Consider the following 17,456-nt stretch of genomic DNA (forward strand, 5'->3'; position numbering starts at 1 on the left):
ACTTGTCGTTGGTCTGCCAGTCGGCAAACATCCACCACATTCTTTCAGCTGTGAGACGCAGCTTATAGATACAGTGCATCCGGAAAGTATTCACTGCGCATCACTTTTTCCACATTTTGTTATGTTACAGCCTTATTCCAAAATGGATTAAATAAATTTTTTCCTCAGAATTCTACACACAACACCTCATAATGACAACGTGAGGTTTCTGCAAATTTATTAAAAATAAGAAAACTGAGAAATCACATGTACTTAAGTATTCACAGCCTTTGCTCAATACTTTGTCGATGCACCTTTGGCAGCAATTACAGCCTCAAGTCTTTTTGAATATGATGCCACAAGTTTGGCACACCTATCCTTGGCCAGTTTCGCCCATTCCTCTTTGCAGCACCTCTCAAGCTCCATTAGGTTGGATGGGAAGCGTCGGTGCACAGCCATTTTAAGATCTCTCCAGAGATGTTCAATTGGATTCAAGTCTGGTCTCTGGCTGGGCCACTCAAGGACATTCACAGAGTTGTCCTGAAGCCACTCCTTTGATATTTTGGCTGTGTTCTTAGGGTTGTTGTCTTGCTGAAAGATGAACCGTCGCCTCAGTCTGAGGTCAAGAGCGCTCTGGAGCAGGTTTTCATCCAGGATGTCTCTGTACATTGCTGCAGTCATCTTTCCCTTTATCCTGACTAGTCTCCCAGTTTCTGGCGCTGAAAAACATCCCAACAGCATGATGATGCCACCACCATGCTTCACTGTAGGGATGCTATTGGCCTGGTGATGAGCGGTACCTGGTTTCCTCCAAACATGTTGCCTGGCATTCACACCAAAGAGTTCAGTTTTTGTCTCATCAGACCAGAGAATTTTGTTTCTCATGGTCTGAGAGTCCTTCAGGTGCCTTTTGCCAAACTCCAGGCGGGCTGCCATGTGCCTTTTACTAAAGAGTGGCTTCCATCTGGCCTCTCTACCATACAGTCCTGATTGGTGGATTGCTGCAGAGATGGTTGTCCTTCTGGAAGGTTCTCCTCTCTCCACAGAGGACCTCTGGAGCTCTGACAGAGTGACCATCGGGTTCTTGGTCTCCTCCCTGACTAAGGCCCTTCTCCCCCGATCGGTCAGTTTAGATGGCCGGCCAGCTCTAGGAAGAGTCCTGGTGGTTTCGAACTTCTTCCACTTACGGATGATGGAGGCCACTGTGCTTATTGGGACCTTCAAAGCAGCAGAAATGTTTCTATCACCTTCCCCAGATTTGTGGATCGAGACAATCCTGTCTCGGAGGTCTACAAACAATTCCTTTGACTTCATCCTTGGTTTGTGCTCTGACATGAACTGTCAACTGTGGGACCTTATATAGACAGGTGTGTGCCTTTCCAAATCATGTCCAATCAACTGAATTTACCACAGGTGGACTCCAATTAAATATCTCAAGGATGATCAGGTGAAACAGGATGCACCTGAGCTCAATTTTGAGCTTCATGGCAAAGGCTGTGAATACTTATGTACATGTGCTTTATCAATTTTTTTATTTTTAGTAAATTTGCAAAAACCTCAAGTAAACTTTTTTCACATTATCATTATGGGGTGTCGTGTGTAGAATTCATAGGAAAAAAATTAATTTAATCCATTTTGGAATAAGGCTGTAACATAACAAAACGTGGAAAAAGTGATGCGCTGTGAATACTTTCCAGATGCACTGTATGTGATACAGTGTCTGCCAAATAATACAAAGAGTACTTGCCTCAGGCGCTGATGTCTGAGGTAAGTTAGATCCCTGTAAAGCGAAGCAAAGGTGATAACACCTGATGAGCTCCAGTTAGTGCAAAACAAATGTCATGCATTCTGTATTATTTGTCATATATACTGTATATATATATACACTGCTCAAAAGAATTAAAGGAACACTTTTTAATCAGAGTATAGCATAAAGTCAATGAAACTTATGGGATATTAATCTGGTCAGTTAAGTAGCAGAGGGGGTTGTTAATCAGTTTCAGCTGCTGTGGTGTTAATGAAATTAACAACAGATGCACTAGAGGGGCAACAATGAAATGACCCCCAAAACAGGAATGGTTTAACAGGTGGAGGCCACTGACATTTTTCCCTCCTCATCTTTTCTGACTGTTTCTTCACTAGTTTTGCATTTGGCTACAGTCAGTGTCACTACTGGTAGCATGAGGCGATACCTGGACCCTACAGAGGTTGCACAGGTAGTCCAACTTCTCCAGGATGGCACATCAATACGTGTCATTGCCAGAAGGTTTGCTGTGTCTCCCTGCACAGTCTCAAGGGCATGGAGGAGATTCTAGGAGACAAGCAGTTACTCTAGGAGAGCTGGAGAGGGCCATAGAAGGTCCATAACCCATCAGCAGGACCAGTATCTGCTCCTTTGGGCAAGGAGGAACAGGATGAGCACTGCCAGAGCCCTACAAAATGACCTCCAGCAGGCCACTGGTGTGAATGTCTCTGACCAAACAACCAGAAAGACTTCATGAGGGTGACCCAAGGGCCCCATGTCCTCTAATGGGCCCTGAGCTCACTGCCCAGCAGCATGCAGCTCGATTGGCATTCGCCATAGAATACCAGAATTGGCAGATGCACCACTGGTGCCCTGTGCTTTTACAGATGAGAGCAGGTTCACCCTGAGCACGTGACAGAAGTGAAAGGGTCTGGAGAAGCCATGGAGAACATTATGCTGCCTGTAACATCATTCAGCATGAGCAGTTTGGTGGTGGGTTAATGATTGTCTGGGGAGGCATATCCATGGAGGGTCACACAGACCGCTACAGGCTTGACAAAGGCACCTTGGCTGCCATTAGGTATCAGGATGAAATCCTTGGACCCATTGTCAGACCCTATGCTGGTACAGTGGCTCCTGGTGCACGATAATTCCTGGCCTCATGTGGTGAGAGTATGCAGGCAGTTCCTGGAGGATGAAGGAATTGATACCATTGATTGGCCACCACACTTTCCTGACCTAAATCCAATAGAACACCTCTGGGACATTATGTTTTGGTCCATCCAATGCCACCAGGTTGCACCTCAGACTGTCCAGGAGCTCAGTGATGCCCTGGTCCAGATCTGGGAGGAGATCCCCCACAACACCATCTTTCATCTCATTAGAAGCAGGCACCGATGTTGTCAGGCATGTATACAAGAACACAAGGGCCATACAAAGTGCTGCATACAATTTTGAGTTGCTGCAATTAAATTTTGGCAAAATGGACTAGCCTGCCACATAATTTTTTCACTCTGATTTTTGGGGCGTCTTTGAATTCAGGGTTCTGTAGGTTGATCATTTTCATTTCCATCAAACGATGTGGCATCCTTTCGCTCCTAACACATTACCCAGTCTATATCAGTATAGATATCCAGGAGGATTTCTTTTTCCCATTGAGATCTGATGTGTTTTCAAAGTGTTCCTTTCATTTTTTTGAGCAGTTTATATATACATATATATATATATATATATATATATATATATATATATATATATATATATATATATATATATATATATATATATATATAGTAATCCTCGCTATATCGCGCTTTGACTTTCGCGGTTTCACTCTATCGCGGATTTTAAATGTAAGCATATCTAAATATATATCATGGATTTTTCGCTGGTTCGCCGCTTTCTGCGGACAATGGGTCTTTTAATTTAGGTTACATGCTTCCTCAGTTTGATTGCCCAGTTGATTTCATACAAGGGACGCTATTGGCGGATGGCTTAGAAGCTACCCAATCAGAGCATGTATTACATATTAACTAAAACTCCTCAATGCTATAAGATATGCTTCCCGCGCTGTGCTTGTTTGCTTCTCTCTATCTTTCACTCTCTCTGACTGACGGAGGGGGTGTGAGCAGAGGGGCTGTTTGCACAGAGGACACGGACGCTCCTCTACAAAATGCCGCTTTATCGCGGTGCTTCTGTATACTTAAAAGCAAGTATTGATTTTTTGATTGTTTGCTTTTCTTAGCGAGCGTTCTCTCTGACATTCTCTGCTCCTGACGGTGCTCTTTTGAAGATAAGATATATTTGCATTCTTTTAATTGTGAGAAAGAACTGTCATCTCTGTCTTGTCATGGAGCACAGTTTAAACGTTTGGCTAAAGGGTGTTATTTCATGTCTAGAGGGCTCTAATAATGTTAAAAGGGTTGGAGAGTTTATAAGGGCTTAAAATATATAAAAATAACCATACAAACATATGGTTTCTTCTTCGCGGATTTTCACCTATCGCGGGGGGGTCTGGAACGCAACCCCCGCGATCGAGGAGGGATTACTGTATATATATAGTGGGGGACAGCCGGCATCCTTACCTGGCCTGGATGCCTCTTTAAAGGAAGAGTGCCACCTCATCAAAACTACTACTTAGCAGCCCCCCTGGGTTTCAGCAACACCTAGGATTCCCACAGGGCTGTATAGGGGTTGGTATTTGTTAGTTCAGCCCTTCTGCCACCAGGAGGAGCTGTGGAAGCTGTAGAGCACTACTTTGGGCTTTCAACACACCTGGGAGTGATTCCAGACCTTGCTAACGAGCCCCCCGGAGCACTCCAAAGTGCAGCATAAAGGAAGCCACCAGCATTCATTCTGGGAGCCAGAGTCAAGAGAGAGAGGACGACGCTTATGGGAGGAGGAGGAGTGGAGGTGGAAAGGACAAAGAGGGAGAAATACAAAAGAAGAAGAAAAGACCAACTACTGTATTGAGCTTATGGACTGTGGGTCTTGGTATGGTGCTGTGGGGAATAAAACTGTGTGTACTGGGCAAACTTGTGTCTCTGCCTGTTGTATTTGGGTGTTTGAGGAGCTGTGTACAAATGTATTAAAAGGGTGGCATGGTGGTGCAGCAACAGTGCGTCGATTTTGCATGTTCTCCCCATGTCTTCCAGGTGCTCTGGTTTCCTCCCACAGTCCAAGGACATGCAGGTTAGCTGGACTGATATTGCCAAACTGGCCCTAGTGTGTCTGTGTGTTCACCCTGTGATAGACTGATGCCCAGTGCAGGTGCTGCTGCTGCCTTGTGCCCAGTGATTGCTGGATAGGCTCCTGCTGCTCCATGACCCTGCCCTGTCTATCATAAAGGCCTGTATTACATATGAGATTGTTTAATTGCACACAGCCATACCCCTTGTATATAGTGTCATACAAAGTCGAAGGTGGTCCTTCATGATCTAAAATGTTTTGCAAAGTAAGAATCACAAATTCAGATAAGAAAAAAAAAAGTTTATTTTTAGAAGACCTACTGGAGGGGGAGAAAATAAACAAACACATAATTGCTGGGAGCAGAACAGGTTCAGATACTCCAGAAGAACAAAGAGATTAAAGTGGAAGCGACAAGGAAGGAAGCCAAACTTGTAAAAAATGACAGAGATTAAATTTAAAAAATATGGAAGAGCAAATCCTGTTTCTTGGCACCGTTCCATATCCGTTTTTTTAATGATAATCGTTTCATCACCCTAGAAGCGCTAATTTATATGCGGTGAAGATTTTATTTTTCTATTTACAATGGAATAATAAAAACATTCTTCAGACAGTCATTTTTAATCATGTCATTAATTATAATCTTATAGATGACTGAGATAAATCTGCTTCTCTTAATATTTACCACAAAGGGCTTGGAAGGATTTTGTTTTGTCCTCTTAAGGTTGAGTCATGGGCGGCCTTGAATATGTCTGAGGCCAAATTCTTCTAACACATTCCCTGTGTTCTCTTAATTCAGACAGGAGTCCCTTCTCCAATCACCCAGGTCTGCGCCCTTTGTGTTGTGTGGAAAGCAAATGCCTGAACAAGTTGAGCCAAAGGTGGAATCCATGTGATAAAATCATAGTTTAGATGTTTCCCACTCTAAATAATGTCACCCTATAAATGCTACTCATGAGGTATGTTAACAGTGAACTGGTCCGTTTCTGACACAGCACATGTAGAATAAGCTACCAAGTAATGTGATAGATAGCAGGACTTTAGGGACTTTCAACACTAGACCTGACGTTAGTTTAGAAGGATTCAGTGGATAGGACTGGTGGGGTTTATTGGGTGTAATGGCCTGTTCTCGTCGAGATTGTTCTAATGGTATAAAATCTCAACAGCTTGTATTAGCTATCATTAGTGTAAAAAAAAGCTGATTGTAAGAAACAGAGGTATCATGATCTACAAACTTTGAGGTGCAAATTACTTTTACATTCTACTATGTTACAATAGCTTAATTTAAATATATATTTTACCTTTTATATATTTGCTCTGTTTACATACATTTTAACTCGCACAAGAAATTTAGGAGGCAAGTAGGGGAATGAATCCTGGGAATGAGAGATGTTATTTAGTTCAGTCCCCCAGTTTGAGAGAGGGCAGCCACAATCTGATGTGCCTGAAATGATAACTTCCTTGGGAATGCCAGGGAGTTGTAGTCGAGACAGATAAACTCATAAGAACATATGAAATTTGACATTTTAGTCCATCAGGCTCATTTGTTTAGCTAATAGCTAACTGTCGTATGCCCCAATGGTGGTGATGCTTGAGGCTCCAGGGAGGTGGCCTCATTGGTTTTATGGGGTTCTGCCTAACCTGGAAGTGCTTCTCATGTACAATATAAGTGTGTTCAAGACAGGCTTTAAACCTCTAGACCACGGGTGTCGAACTCCAGGCGTGGAGGTTTTCATTCTAACCCTTTTCCTATCAGTGACCAGGTTTCAATGCTAATTAACTCCATTTCCTTTCCTTTTTAAAGCTCTTGTTATTAAGGAGTCAGTCCTTTCAATTGATTCTTTTCTTCATTAAATGACAGCCAAACAGAGATGAGATGTGAAACGAGCTGACAGGTAACCAACTAAATTGGGGCTTCAAACTCCAACCAATTTCATTCCAACCAGTTTCTTAATGAGACGCCAATTCTTGCTGGTAATTAAACATTTCCAAAACTGTTGATTTTCTATTTTTTTTTCCAAAGAACAACATCAAAATGTTTTGGTGAGCTGAGAGATCAACCTTACTGAGATGTTTGCTTTTCGTTATTTTCAGATATTGTGTGATGGGCACAGGTAAGCTGGTCATTTTGTGTCTCATTATTGTTTGGCTGCTAATTAACGAAAAAGATACGACTTATGGGCCTGAGTCAAGTTAGTTAAAACTAAGACAAAAGAAATTAATTAGCAGAAAAAACTGGTCACTAATTAAGAAGATTGTTAGAATGAAAACCTCCAGGACTTGATGTTTGACATCTCAGCTCTAGACCCTCACATGTATAGGTCAGTCTCAGGAGGAAGATGGTAGCAAGAGTTTGTCTGATGTGGAAGAACACCCAAATTAGAGACGGAAAGTTGGAGATTCCTGCTAGGCCCATAGGATGTAGTGTTTGCTGTTTTCCTTTTGTATTTCCCTGATAGCTGTCTTCCTGTTATACACTCCTGTACAGATCTTTCTTTTGCCCTTTTATTTGGGATTGTGGGCTCACCACAATCCCAAATCACAATCACTCACTATTCTGGGTATAGATTCTGCTCAAGACTGTTCTTAGTAGTCACAATGCATGTACAGTGCCAATAAAAATATTCTCCCCATGGAAGTTTCCCTAGTTTATTGCTAAATTAGTTTCAGTGACACAGATCAACAGGAAAAAAAAAAGACTTTAATGTGAAAGTGAAAGCAGATCTCAACTGAGTGATCTAAATCAATTGCAAACATGAAACATAAAATAACTGACTGCAACATCACTGCATTAGTAGGACACACCTAAGTCCTCACTAGTGAAGGCAACTGGTTTTAAAAGTCACAGAATTTGTTTAATGGAGATCACTATTTCTGGGATTTCAACTGGTCATCGGAGCTAACTAAAAAGATTACAATATGCAAGCTTTCGTGGCAACTCGGGCCCCTACTTCAGGCAAGATGTAATACAGAAACTGGAATTCTCTGTGTTTATATAGACAACAGAACAGAAACAGCACCGGAAAACCTTTAAGTGAGACATCTGAAATGTAAAAAAAAAAGAAAAAAATGAATAGACCTCTCCAGGCTAAGACTCATTTAGCAAGAGAGGAGAATAATGTATAGTCAAGCTCTTTGGATAAGGTAACTATTGTAGGGAACAGCCCGGACACAGACAGGTAGACATGGTTCTTGAAGCACTACACACGTTTATTTACACTATTTACAAAAGTGGAACACACAACCCAGTGCCGCAGCACCAATCACCCCAAAGTCCAGACCTCTTTTCACAATGCCTTTACTCTTCAGGGCGCCTCTTTCCTCTCCTCCCAAGCTCTGTTCTCTTCCACCCGACTCCAGCCCTCGAATGGAGGGAGGCGGCCCCTTTTATACACACCCGGATGTGCTCCAGGTGCCTCCCGGCAATCTTCCACTAGCACTCCCCAGTGTAGAAGAAGTACCGGCTCTGCATTCGGAAGTTCTCCCTGATCCCTGATCCTCTTCCCCCCAGCACCTCTGGGTGTGGCGGAAGAGCTGAGGTCCAGGGCTCCATAGGCATTGGGGTGCCCCCTGGTGGTGACTACGGGCCCCTACAGGGCTGACCTTCAAAGCTCTGTACCCATGGTCCCCAAAGCCACCAGGACGGTCACCCCCTCTTGATAAGCCCTCCTCCAGTCCTCCTGGGCGTCACAGCTGGGTAGCAGCCCCAGCCACTCGCCACACTATCCAAAAAAGTCTTTTGAAGTTTCTGAGGAGTTTTTCTATACAATGTGGGTCTGTAGACAGGTTGCTGAGAGATGCAAACAATCCTCATATTTGGCCCTAAAACTCTTTTCTCTATTCAAACCATGTTGTAATGAGTTATATTTTAGCATGAGTTTAATTTCCCATTCTTTTCTCTCTTGATGTGTTCTCTGGTGGGGTATTTGTCCAGTTTCTCCCACATAGAGTGCAGTGTCTGGAGAATTCATACAGAGAATTAGGTAGATCACATTAGATTGGCTGCAAGGAAATAATCCCTTTATGTGAAGTTATACTCATTATTTAGTACTGGCTGAAGTTCTTTTATAATTGTTTGAAGTGCTTCAGGATGTGAGTTATAGGTGACAACAAGGGGCATGTGGTTCTTGTTGTCTTTATTTTTATATTCCAGAAGGTCATCTCTGGGTATGGCAGTAGCTCTGTTTATTTGAGTGTCTGTTGTTTTGGAAGTATATCCTTATCTGATGAAATCTTGTGGTATAAATGCTCCTTATCTCGAAGGTTCAACTTGTGGTCAGTTAGTTTCGTGGCCTATTCTACACAATGAAGAGAACACAGCACTTCAGGTACCTCCATGAAAAGGAGATTGAAAAGTACAAGTCAATTGATGGAGACGAGAAAATATCCAAGATACTGAATATTTCTTAAGCTCTAGTTAAATTACTCATTAAGATATGGAAAGAGTATGGCACAGCTGTAAACCTGTTTGGAGCAGGCTGTCCATAAAAACTGGGTGACAGTGCAAAAGAAGACTAGTGAGGGAGCCCACCATGAGACCTCTGATAAGTTTGAAGGAGTTATAAGATACAGTGGGTGAGATTGAAGGGACTGCACAAGCAACAAGTGTTGGCAGGGTGCACCGCCAGTCTCGGCTTTGTGGGAGAGTGAAAAAGAGAAAACCGCTGTTAAACAACACAGATGACATCTCGTTTAGAGCTTTCTAAAGAGTCACATACGGACTCTGAAGTCAGCAGAAATAAGGTTCTAAGATTTGTTGTGACCAAAATTGGGCATTTTGGCCATCGGTTTAAATGCCATGTTGGTATAAACCAAATACTGTCTGTTACCAAAAACACACCATCCCCACCAGGAAGTATGGTGGTGGCAGCATCATGTTCTGGGAAATGTGTCTTCTGAAGGGCCTATGAGGATAAAATAAATAAAATACAACGAAATCCTGGAGAAAAACCTGATGAGGTCTGAAAGAAATCTGTGCCTTCTGAGAAGAATTGTTTTCCAGCAAGACAACGACCCCGAGCATAGAGCCAACACTACAGAGGAATGGCCTAGAAACAGTGATGTTAATGTCCAGAAGTAGCCGAGTCACAGTCCAGATCTCAAACCAGCTGAGCATTTGTAGCTGGAATTGAAAGCTGTTCACTCACAATCTCCATGCAACCTTGACAAAAAATGGCAGTGTACAGATGTGCAAAGCTTATATAAAGAGACCTGCGCACAAAGATTCAAGGCTGTCATGGACGCCATATACCCATCTAGAAAAAAACTGACATGAAGGAGGTGAGTAATTATGTGATCAGTTATTCTGTGTCTTATATCTGAAGTTATTTAGATATGCCATCACTCTGTCATTAAAGAATCTTTGTCTAGTGATCACTGTCAAAAAGTCCAATTAAATCGTGCTGTATAACAGTTGTCATGCATGTGCACATAGGGGACAGCTGAAGGGCTCTAGTGACTGTAATTCTACCACCACTCCAGGGGTTGGCGCTGTATCCTAATACCTTTTCTCTTCCTCTCTCTGCAGATTAGACGATTGAAGTCTGTTACGCCTCTGATGTCACTTCTGGTGTCTGTCCACTTAGACCCACCTCTACCTGCCAGAAAGATCCAAAACTAGAAACTCCACCATCTTTGGCAGTTCTGTTATGAACTGACAACTGCAAGGACTTCTCCACAATTATTTTCTGTATTAATTTTATTTTTTGAAAACCAGTTATACTGGTTGAACAGGCTGGTATCCCAGCTCGTTAATGTTGTCATCTCATCCTCTTACTCAACAAAATGTGAATCCTCCCAAGGAATATCTTTTTTAGCCACTAAATCTGTAAACTATTGTATCGTGTTATAGAAATAAGAACTCTAATTGCAGTTAGGCACTATCTACCTTAATAAAAGGACCAGTGTCTGTGCATCTGTCTGTCTCAGTCATTCCAAAAGATGGTGCATCACAAACACTTTTAGTAATAAAATGCAGTGCATTTGCCATTCCAACAGATGCTGCATTACAAACTTTTTTTAAGAACACCCACACCAAATGGCATATAAGAGAGACATATACATTGCATTTTTGCATTTCAACAGTTAGCACATCGCAAACATCTGTAGTAATGCATTTTATTATTGCAAATGTTTGTGATGTGCCATCTGTTGGAATGACAAATGCAATACATTTTATTACTACATGCATTACAAAATACATTCCAATAAATGGTGTGCTGTGAATGTTTATACTGAGGTCTACGTTGAATACTTTGACTTTAACTCATCTTAGATGGGTAGCACAACTAGTATAGGAAAAAGCCAATATTTGAGCTGCAGCAAACAACACTAGAGAAGAGACAAGATAAAAGCCTAATATAAATCTCTGCCCTTCAGCTGAAGAGTCAAGCAAAGAAGCACAGGTAAGACAAAATGTAAACTGCATCTGTATGGATGTTATGCAGCATGGATGAGACAACTGTTTATCCCTACCTTTGCTTATGCCAATAATATCTCTTGTTATAATGAGCTGTTTTCTTTGCCTTCTACAACTGTCTGTTCTTGAGGATTGGGGACTCATTAGCCTACGATGAAATTATAAAGAAGGAAAGGAATGTAAAGCATTAAAACATCAAGCAGTACATCACTCTTCTGTCAGCGCACTCCACTGCATTTAATAGTTAAATGAGGTTCGATCCTCTGCCTTGTCAAGAACCAACCCATGTGTACATGTTATATCATTACAGAAGGACTTGGACAGCATACAGGCTTGGGCAGATTTGTGGCAGATGAAATTTAATGTCAGTAAATGTAAAGCATTACACATAGGAAGTAAAAATATTAGGTTTGAATACACAATGGGCGGTCGGAAAATCGAGAGTACACCTTATGAGAAGGATTTAGGAGTCATAGTGGACTCTAAGATATCAACTTCCCGACAGTGTTCAGAAGCCATTAAGAAGGCTAACAGAATGTTAGGTTATATAGCACAATGTGTGGAGTACAAGTCCAAGGAGGTTCTGCTCAACCTTTATAATGCACTGGTGAGGCCTCATCTTGAGCACTGTGTGCAGTTTTGGTCTCCAAGATACAAAAAGGACAAAGCAGCACTAGAAAAGGTCCAGAGAAGAGAAACCAGGCTGATTCCAGGTCTACAGGGGTTGAATTATGAAGAAGGATTAAAAGAGCTGAGCCTGTACAGTTTAAGCAAAAGAAGATTAAGAGGTCAGATGATTGAAGTGTTTAAAATTATGAAGGGAATTAGTACAGTGGATCGAGACTGTTATTTTAAAATGAGTTCATCAAGAACACAGGGACACAGTTGGAAACTTGTTAAGAGTAAATTTCACACAAACATTAGGAGGTTTTTCTTTACACAAAGAACGATAGACACTTGGAATAAGCTACCAAGTAGTGTGGTAGACAGTAAGACTTTAGGGACTTTCAAAATTTGACTTGATGTTTTCTTGGAGGAAATAAGTGGATAGGAATGGCGAGCTTTGTTGGGCTGAATGGCCTGTTCTCATCTAGAAAGTTCTAATGTTGTTAATTTGCTTAATCCAAGTTGTTAGTGGGTTCAAAGCAGGAATCAACAAGAACCAAGAGCATCTTAAAAGCCCTCCTTTAAAGGTGGGACAGGAAAAAGGTGCAAGTGCAGATGAGACGTGGTCAGAATGCTTTGACGTAGTTTTAGTAGAAATGTGTGAATTTTCTTGTATTTATTTTGCTGGGTGTGTATTCCCAATCTTACTTTCATAGTTTTACTTGTGGTATACCTGGCATAGGTGAAGTGATTCAGCTCAAAACTTACTGCATGGTTTAATGTAGGGTATTCAGCTTTCTTAGAGAGACACTTTGCTTTATTGCTTTATTCTTGTTTGTGAAAACTTTTGTAGTTCAAAGCTACTTACACTATGTTTAGATTGTGTTATGGACAGGAAATAATTCAAGGTTTGTGAGTTTAAGATGAACACAGTTATTGGTGACAGCCAGTATTTCCATATGGTATTTGGATGAATTTGTTTTACTTGTGCTCATGCTGTTTAACTTGCAGTGCCACAGTATGACGTATTGTGGCCCACAAGTGGGTTGTCATGAACAGCCCAAGTAGTGATGAAAGAATCCATCATTTAAAAAAAAAATGACTGCAAACTAAAGGAGCTTCTAACATGTAATTGTGGCTCAAAGTTGAAGTGCTTGTAGTCATTAATTAAGATCATCAGGACATCACGGTAATAAACAACTCCAAAGCAAAGGGTCAAGGGTGTGGGGTACAAAGCCTGATTTTGACAACACCCTAGAATATTTCAGTTACTTGAAATTTTACTTCATTGCATATTTCACGTGTTTACAACTTAAAAATGATATTGTGGTTAGGGAACACTTTCTGTGCTTGTTGTTTAGAACTTGTGAGTGCTCTGCATTACAAGCCAAAATGTGGCCATACAGCCATACCACATGCACTCCAGAATAGACCATCCACCTGAAGCTAATAATGTTCTGGTCTGTACAGTACAACCCGGAAAAGCTTGGGTTTCTGCTGGTAGAGGCATTGCAGAAGGAGGCATTTATCCTGTGGTCTGTGTGTAGATCTCAATGCCCCAGTGCAATGTCGGGGACACTGTGCTGTAAAAACAGCACAAAAATGGCTGCTGTCACATCACCCAGGTGAATGTTGCAAATTGGTGGTGGCTCTTCACTCACTATAAAAAGTGCTTTGAATAGTGAGAAAAGTGCTATATAATATAAAGAATTATTTATGTCAAAATGCATTGGAAGCCATCTCATGTTGAAAAATCCCTCTTTTTGAAATTATATTCTGTAGTTTTTGTTTATGGTAGTGCTGGAGAAGGATGATGTGTTGCATGTTGGTCAGACATGGAAGTTAGAATTTCACTCTACTTTATAATGTGACACTACTACCACTACTATTACTACTACTATAAAATTACAAGCAAATGTAAGATTTAAACATAGGCAGACACACAATACCCTGCTAAAGAGTAGCAGGGTCCCAAAGAGTTGCAAGGGTGCCACCACATACCATAGCCACTACAGGCTTTGGACTTCAAACCCTAAAGCTGTGGGTTCAAATGCCACAAGTGACACTTGTGTGACCATGAGGAAGTCACTTGCCTGTGCTCCAGTGGGGAAGAAAACAAAAGAAATGTAACCAATGATCGCTCAAATGTTGGAGGTTGTCTTGGATAAAAGACATCAGCCAAATTAGTAAATAAGTAACATAGGCAGCCCAGCTATGAGTGGACCATCATTAATCTATCTATATGAAAGCTAATTATGCATCCATTATCCAGCCCGCTATATCCTAACTACAGGGTCACAGGGGTCTGCCAGAGCCAATCCCAGCCAACACAGGGCGCAAGGCAGGAAATAAACCCTGGGCAGGGCGCCATCCCACTGCAGTGAAAGCTAATTAGAAAGAGCTAAAGAAACTGTCACTTAATTGTTTAATTACAGTATTTTGGTCTAGCTATCTGATCAAATGCTAGTCAGAGAGAGTCTTGTGAATCTCTGTCTCTTTACTTATCGACAAGTTGACTGATTACAGAATCCATCTATCTGTCTGTCTGTCTGTCTGTCTGTCTGTCTGTCTGTCTGTCTGTCATTCCGTCCGTCCATCTGACCAAAAAGCAGGTAGCGACAGCTATCCATTTTGATACAGCTATCTACCCCAATGTCATTTGTGCACAGTTGTAGAAATCCATCTGTTCCTAATTAACTAATTAAATTCTCTCTATCCAACCAAATTCTGAATACAGAGTTCTTTCTTTCTTTCTTTCTTTCTTTCTTTCTTTCTTTCTTTCTTTCTTTCTTTCTTTCTTTGTGTTTATTTACTCCAAACACACTTGCTATTTTTAATCAACAGGTCTCCTGGTACCTGCTCTGTTACATGTAGGTGGTATAAAGCAATAAAGTCTCAAATTACCAACAGGTGAGGCCAGATGGACCTTTCATTTACATATTAGTTGAAGGCAGGTAATGCCATCTGTCTGCAGGGACTTGTTCTGCAGGGGCTCTTTTCAGCAAAATGGAGAACGCAAAGACCAATGCCACAAACTTAATTAAACTTCGGCTGGCATAGGTTCACTTGATATAATGATGCCGCCGTCTAGACTTGACCACATTTAAAGACAGCATGTGGTGGTATATAGCAGGCTGCATGAGAATATGTTCTAAAATTCTCTGGAGACAACTAAATTACATGACAAGTAAATACATCACAGCCATGCTGACAGAGCACCTTCAGTTTACAAGGTAAAATCTGCACCTCAATAATTAATGCAGAAACATTCAAAAATGGAAAGTTGTTTTCCTCTTTGCCTGGCAATCTGCTCAGCTTGATTTGCTGAATTGGAAGGCTGAATTGGGAACATTTTTCCTTCCAGTGGTGATTTCTTTGAAGGGCTATGGTGAATGCTTTATTTAAAGGGTAACAAACACAGTGATTGGACATAATAGTCAGGGACTGAGCACAAATTTGGCTTGGAGGCCTCTGGGGACCATAAAGCCTGCTTGAAAAGGGCAGCACCCCATCTCACAGCCATGTAGGGAGCCATGGTTTATTACTCTTGAACTACTTTGCCTCACTGATGGTTTTGAATGAGCCGTGCAGATTTGGGAAAAACAAGCAGACTACACAGCATATACAGTTGCCAGGACAGCAGGTCAGTCATTCGAAAGGCTACTCAATAACTCCCTGTGCTGCATCAGTGAAGAATAGCCAGCCAGCCATTACCTAACCTACTATATCCTAACTACAGGGTCACGGGGGTCTGCTGGAGCCAATCCCAGTCAACACTGGGTGCAAGGCAGGAAACAAACCCCGGGCAGGGTGCCAGCCCACCACAGGGCACACACACAATTTAGGATCCCCAATGCATCTAACCTGCATGTCTTTGGACTGTGGGAGGAAACCCACGCAGACACGGGGAGAACATGCAAACTCCAGGCAGGGAGGACCCGGAAAGCAAACCCGGGTCTCCTTACTGTGAGGCAGCAGCACTACCCACTGTGCCACCGTGCCTCAGTGAAAAATATCTGAACATTATATACACAATACCAGTAATAACATCCATCCATCCATTATCCAACCCGCTATATCCTAACTACAGGGTCACGGGGGTCTGCTGGAGCCAATTCCAGCCAACACAGGGCGCAAGGCAGGACCAGTAATAACAACTTTATTGTATTTAGGGAAGATAGTAAGTAAATGAAAAATCATTTGAGTAGACTACCAAGAGATGACTCCACTAAAGTAGTGGGTCCTCATTTATTGTAAAAAAGGAACTGATTACTTGATATCTCTGCCTACCATGATGACAAAAAGCACTGCAGGGACAACACTTCAGATGCGGCCTTTAAGAAGAACTTTACTGTGACACTAATAAACAAGATAGTCAGAGGAAACCCCAACTAAAGGGACAAAGAGCAGATGTACCTTAGACATGGGATAGCCCTCATAAAAGTGGAATCTGCCTTGCATGCAGACACACTGCTTTCCACTGAGCTCCCCAAAGACCAGTCTTCCTTCATGGCCAGGCACTAAAAAAGGGACAAAGAAAAGCAAAAAGGCAATGAAATAGGAAGTGTCTTGAAACACCCATCTCCATGTCAGCCACTGTCTGGCATACAAGACTGAATATCATATCAATATGGTGTTAACTTTTCATTCCTCTAACCAGTGTTAAAATGGCTATTTATACTGTATGCACGCTGTGAGATGGTAATATAAAATATTGCAATAATTTTAAATTGTACGTGTTTTAATGTAATTTAATAACAAATTACTGAATAGTATGACTTAGTCTAGGACTATCTGAAAATAAACCTGATCCGTTTCTCCAGTGCTCATTTGTCACTGGTCACACTTTCACCCGCTGCAGGATTTGCACATGTATCATATTTCACTTCATTTGTTGAATGTTCATTGCAAACAAACATATTCTAGGATGAACATCTTATCGTTGTCATACATATGTAAGTACCCGCTCTGTGTACAAAACACACCATATGGAAATAGTGAATGTGCATCCACTCATAAAACAGGCTGGAGTCACACTGGAAAGAAACCATTGTGACACTGTGCTTGTAGTGAATCAAGCTGAGGATAGATGGTAGATGCTGCCGGTAGATTCAAGTAAAAGGGTGTTGGACAAAAATAACAGATTGGTGTTCAAAATACACCAGCGCAAGTAGTCAAGGGTTAAAATGATTTATGCGCAAAAAATTTGACAAAATCAACACAAAGGTGTTTAGTTCCTGTTAGAAAGAGATTTCAGGAATTAATAATGCATGCATCTGCCTGTCAATTAGTATTTAAATAATGATCTCTAAGAAAAAAAAAAGAATTACCAGAAGTATGCACATCCACAACTAGGATAAGGTGGCCTCTAGACAAAAGCTGGAGTGTCGGGGTTTGGCAGCAGTGGCTTTCCATGTAATCAGAGAAAACACAGTAATGTCCACAATGCTGTGTTTTTGTATGTCTTATGTTAAAAATGCAGCAAGACAAATTAAAAAAAATACACTGCACTGCTTTGCGATG

At 41.5% G+C, this 17,456-nt stretch overlaps 1 protein-coding gene across 1 annotated transcript in view; it reads right to left on the reverse strand.

The window, feature by feature from the left end:
- Positions 1–17,456, reverse strand: part of pnp6 (purine nucleoside phosphorylase 6) — an 87,879-nt gene that overhangs the window by 15,923 nt on the left and 54,500 nt on the right. The window contains exon 3 of the mRNA XM_039763069.1: positions 16,350–16,453. Within this exon, the coding sequence (XP_039619003.1) occupies positions 16,350–16,453 (104 nt within the window). The remainder of the gene's footprint in view (positions 1–16,349; positions 16,454–17,456) is intronic.

This window comes from Polypterus senegalus, chromosome 9 (genome assembly GCF_016835505.1).
Source record: "Polypterus senegalus isolate Bchr_013 chromosome 9, ASM1683550v1, whole genome shotgun sequence".
Lineage (NCBI taxonomy): Eukaryota > Metazoa > Chordata > Cladistia > Polypteriformes > Polypteridae > Polypterus > Polypterus senegalus.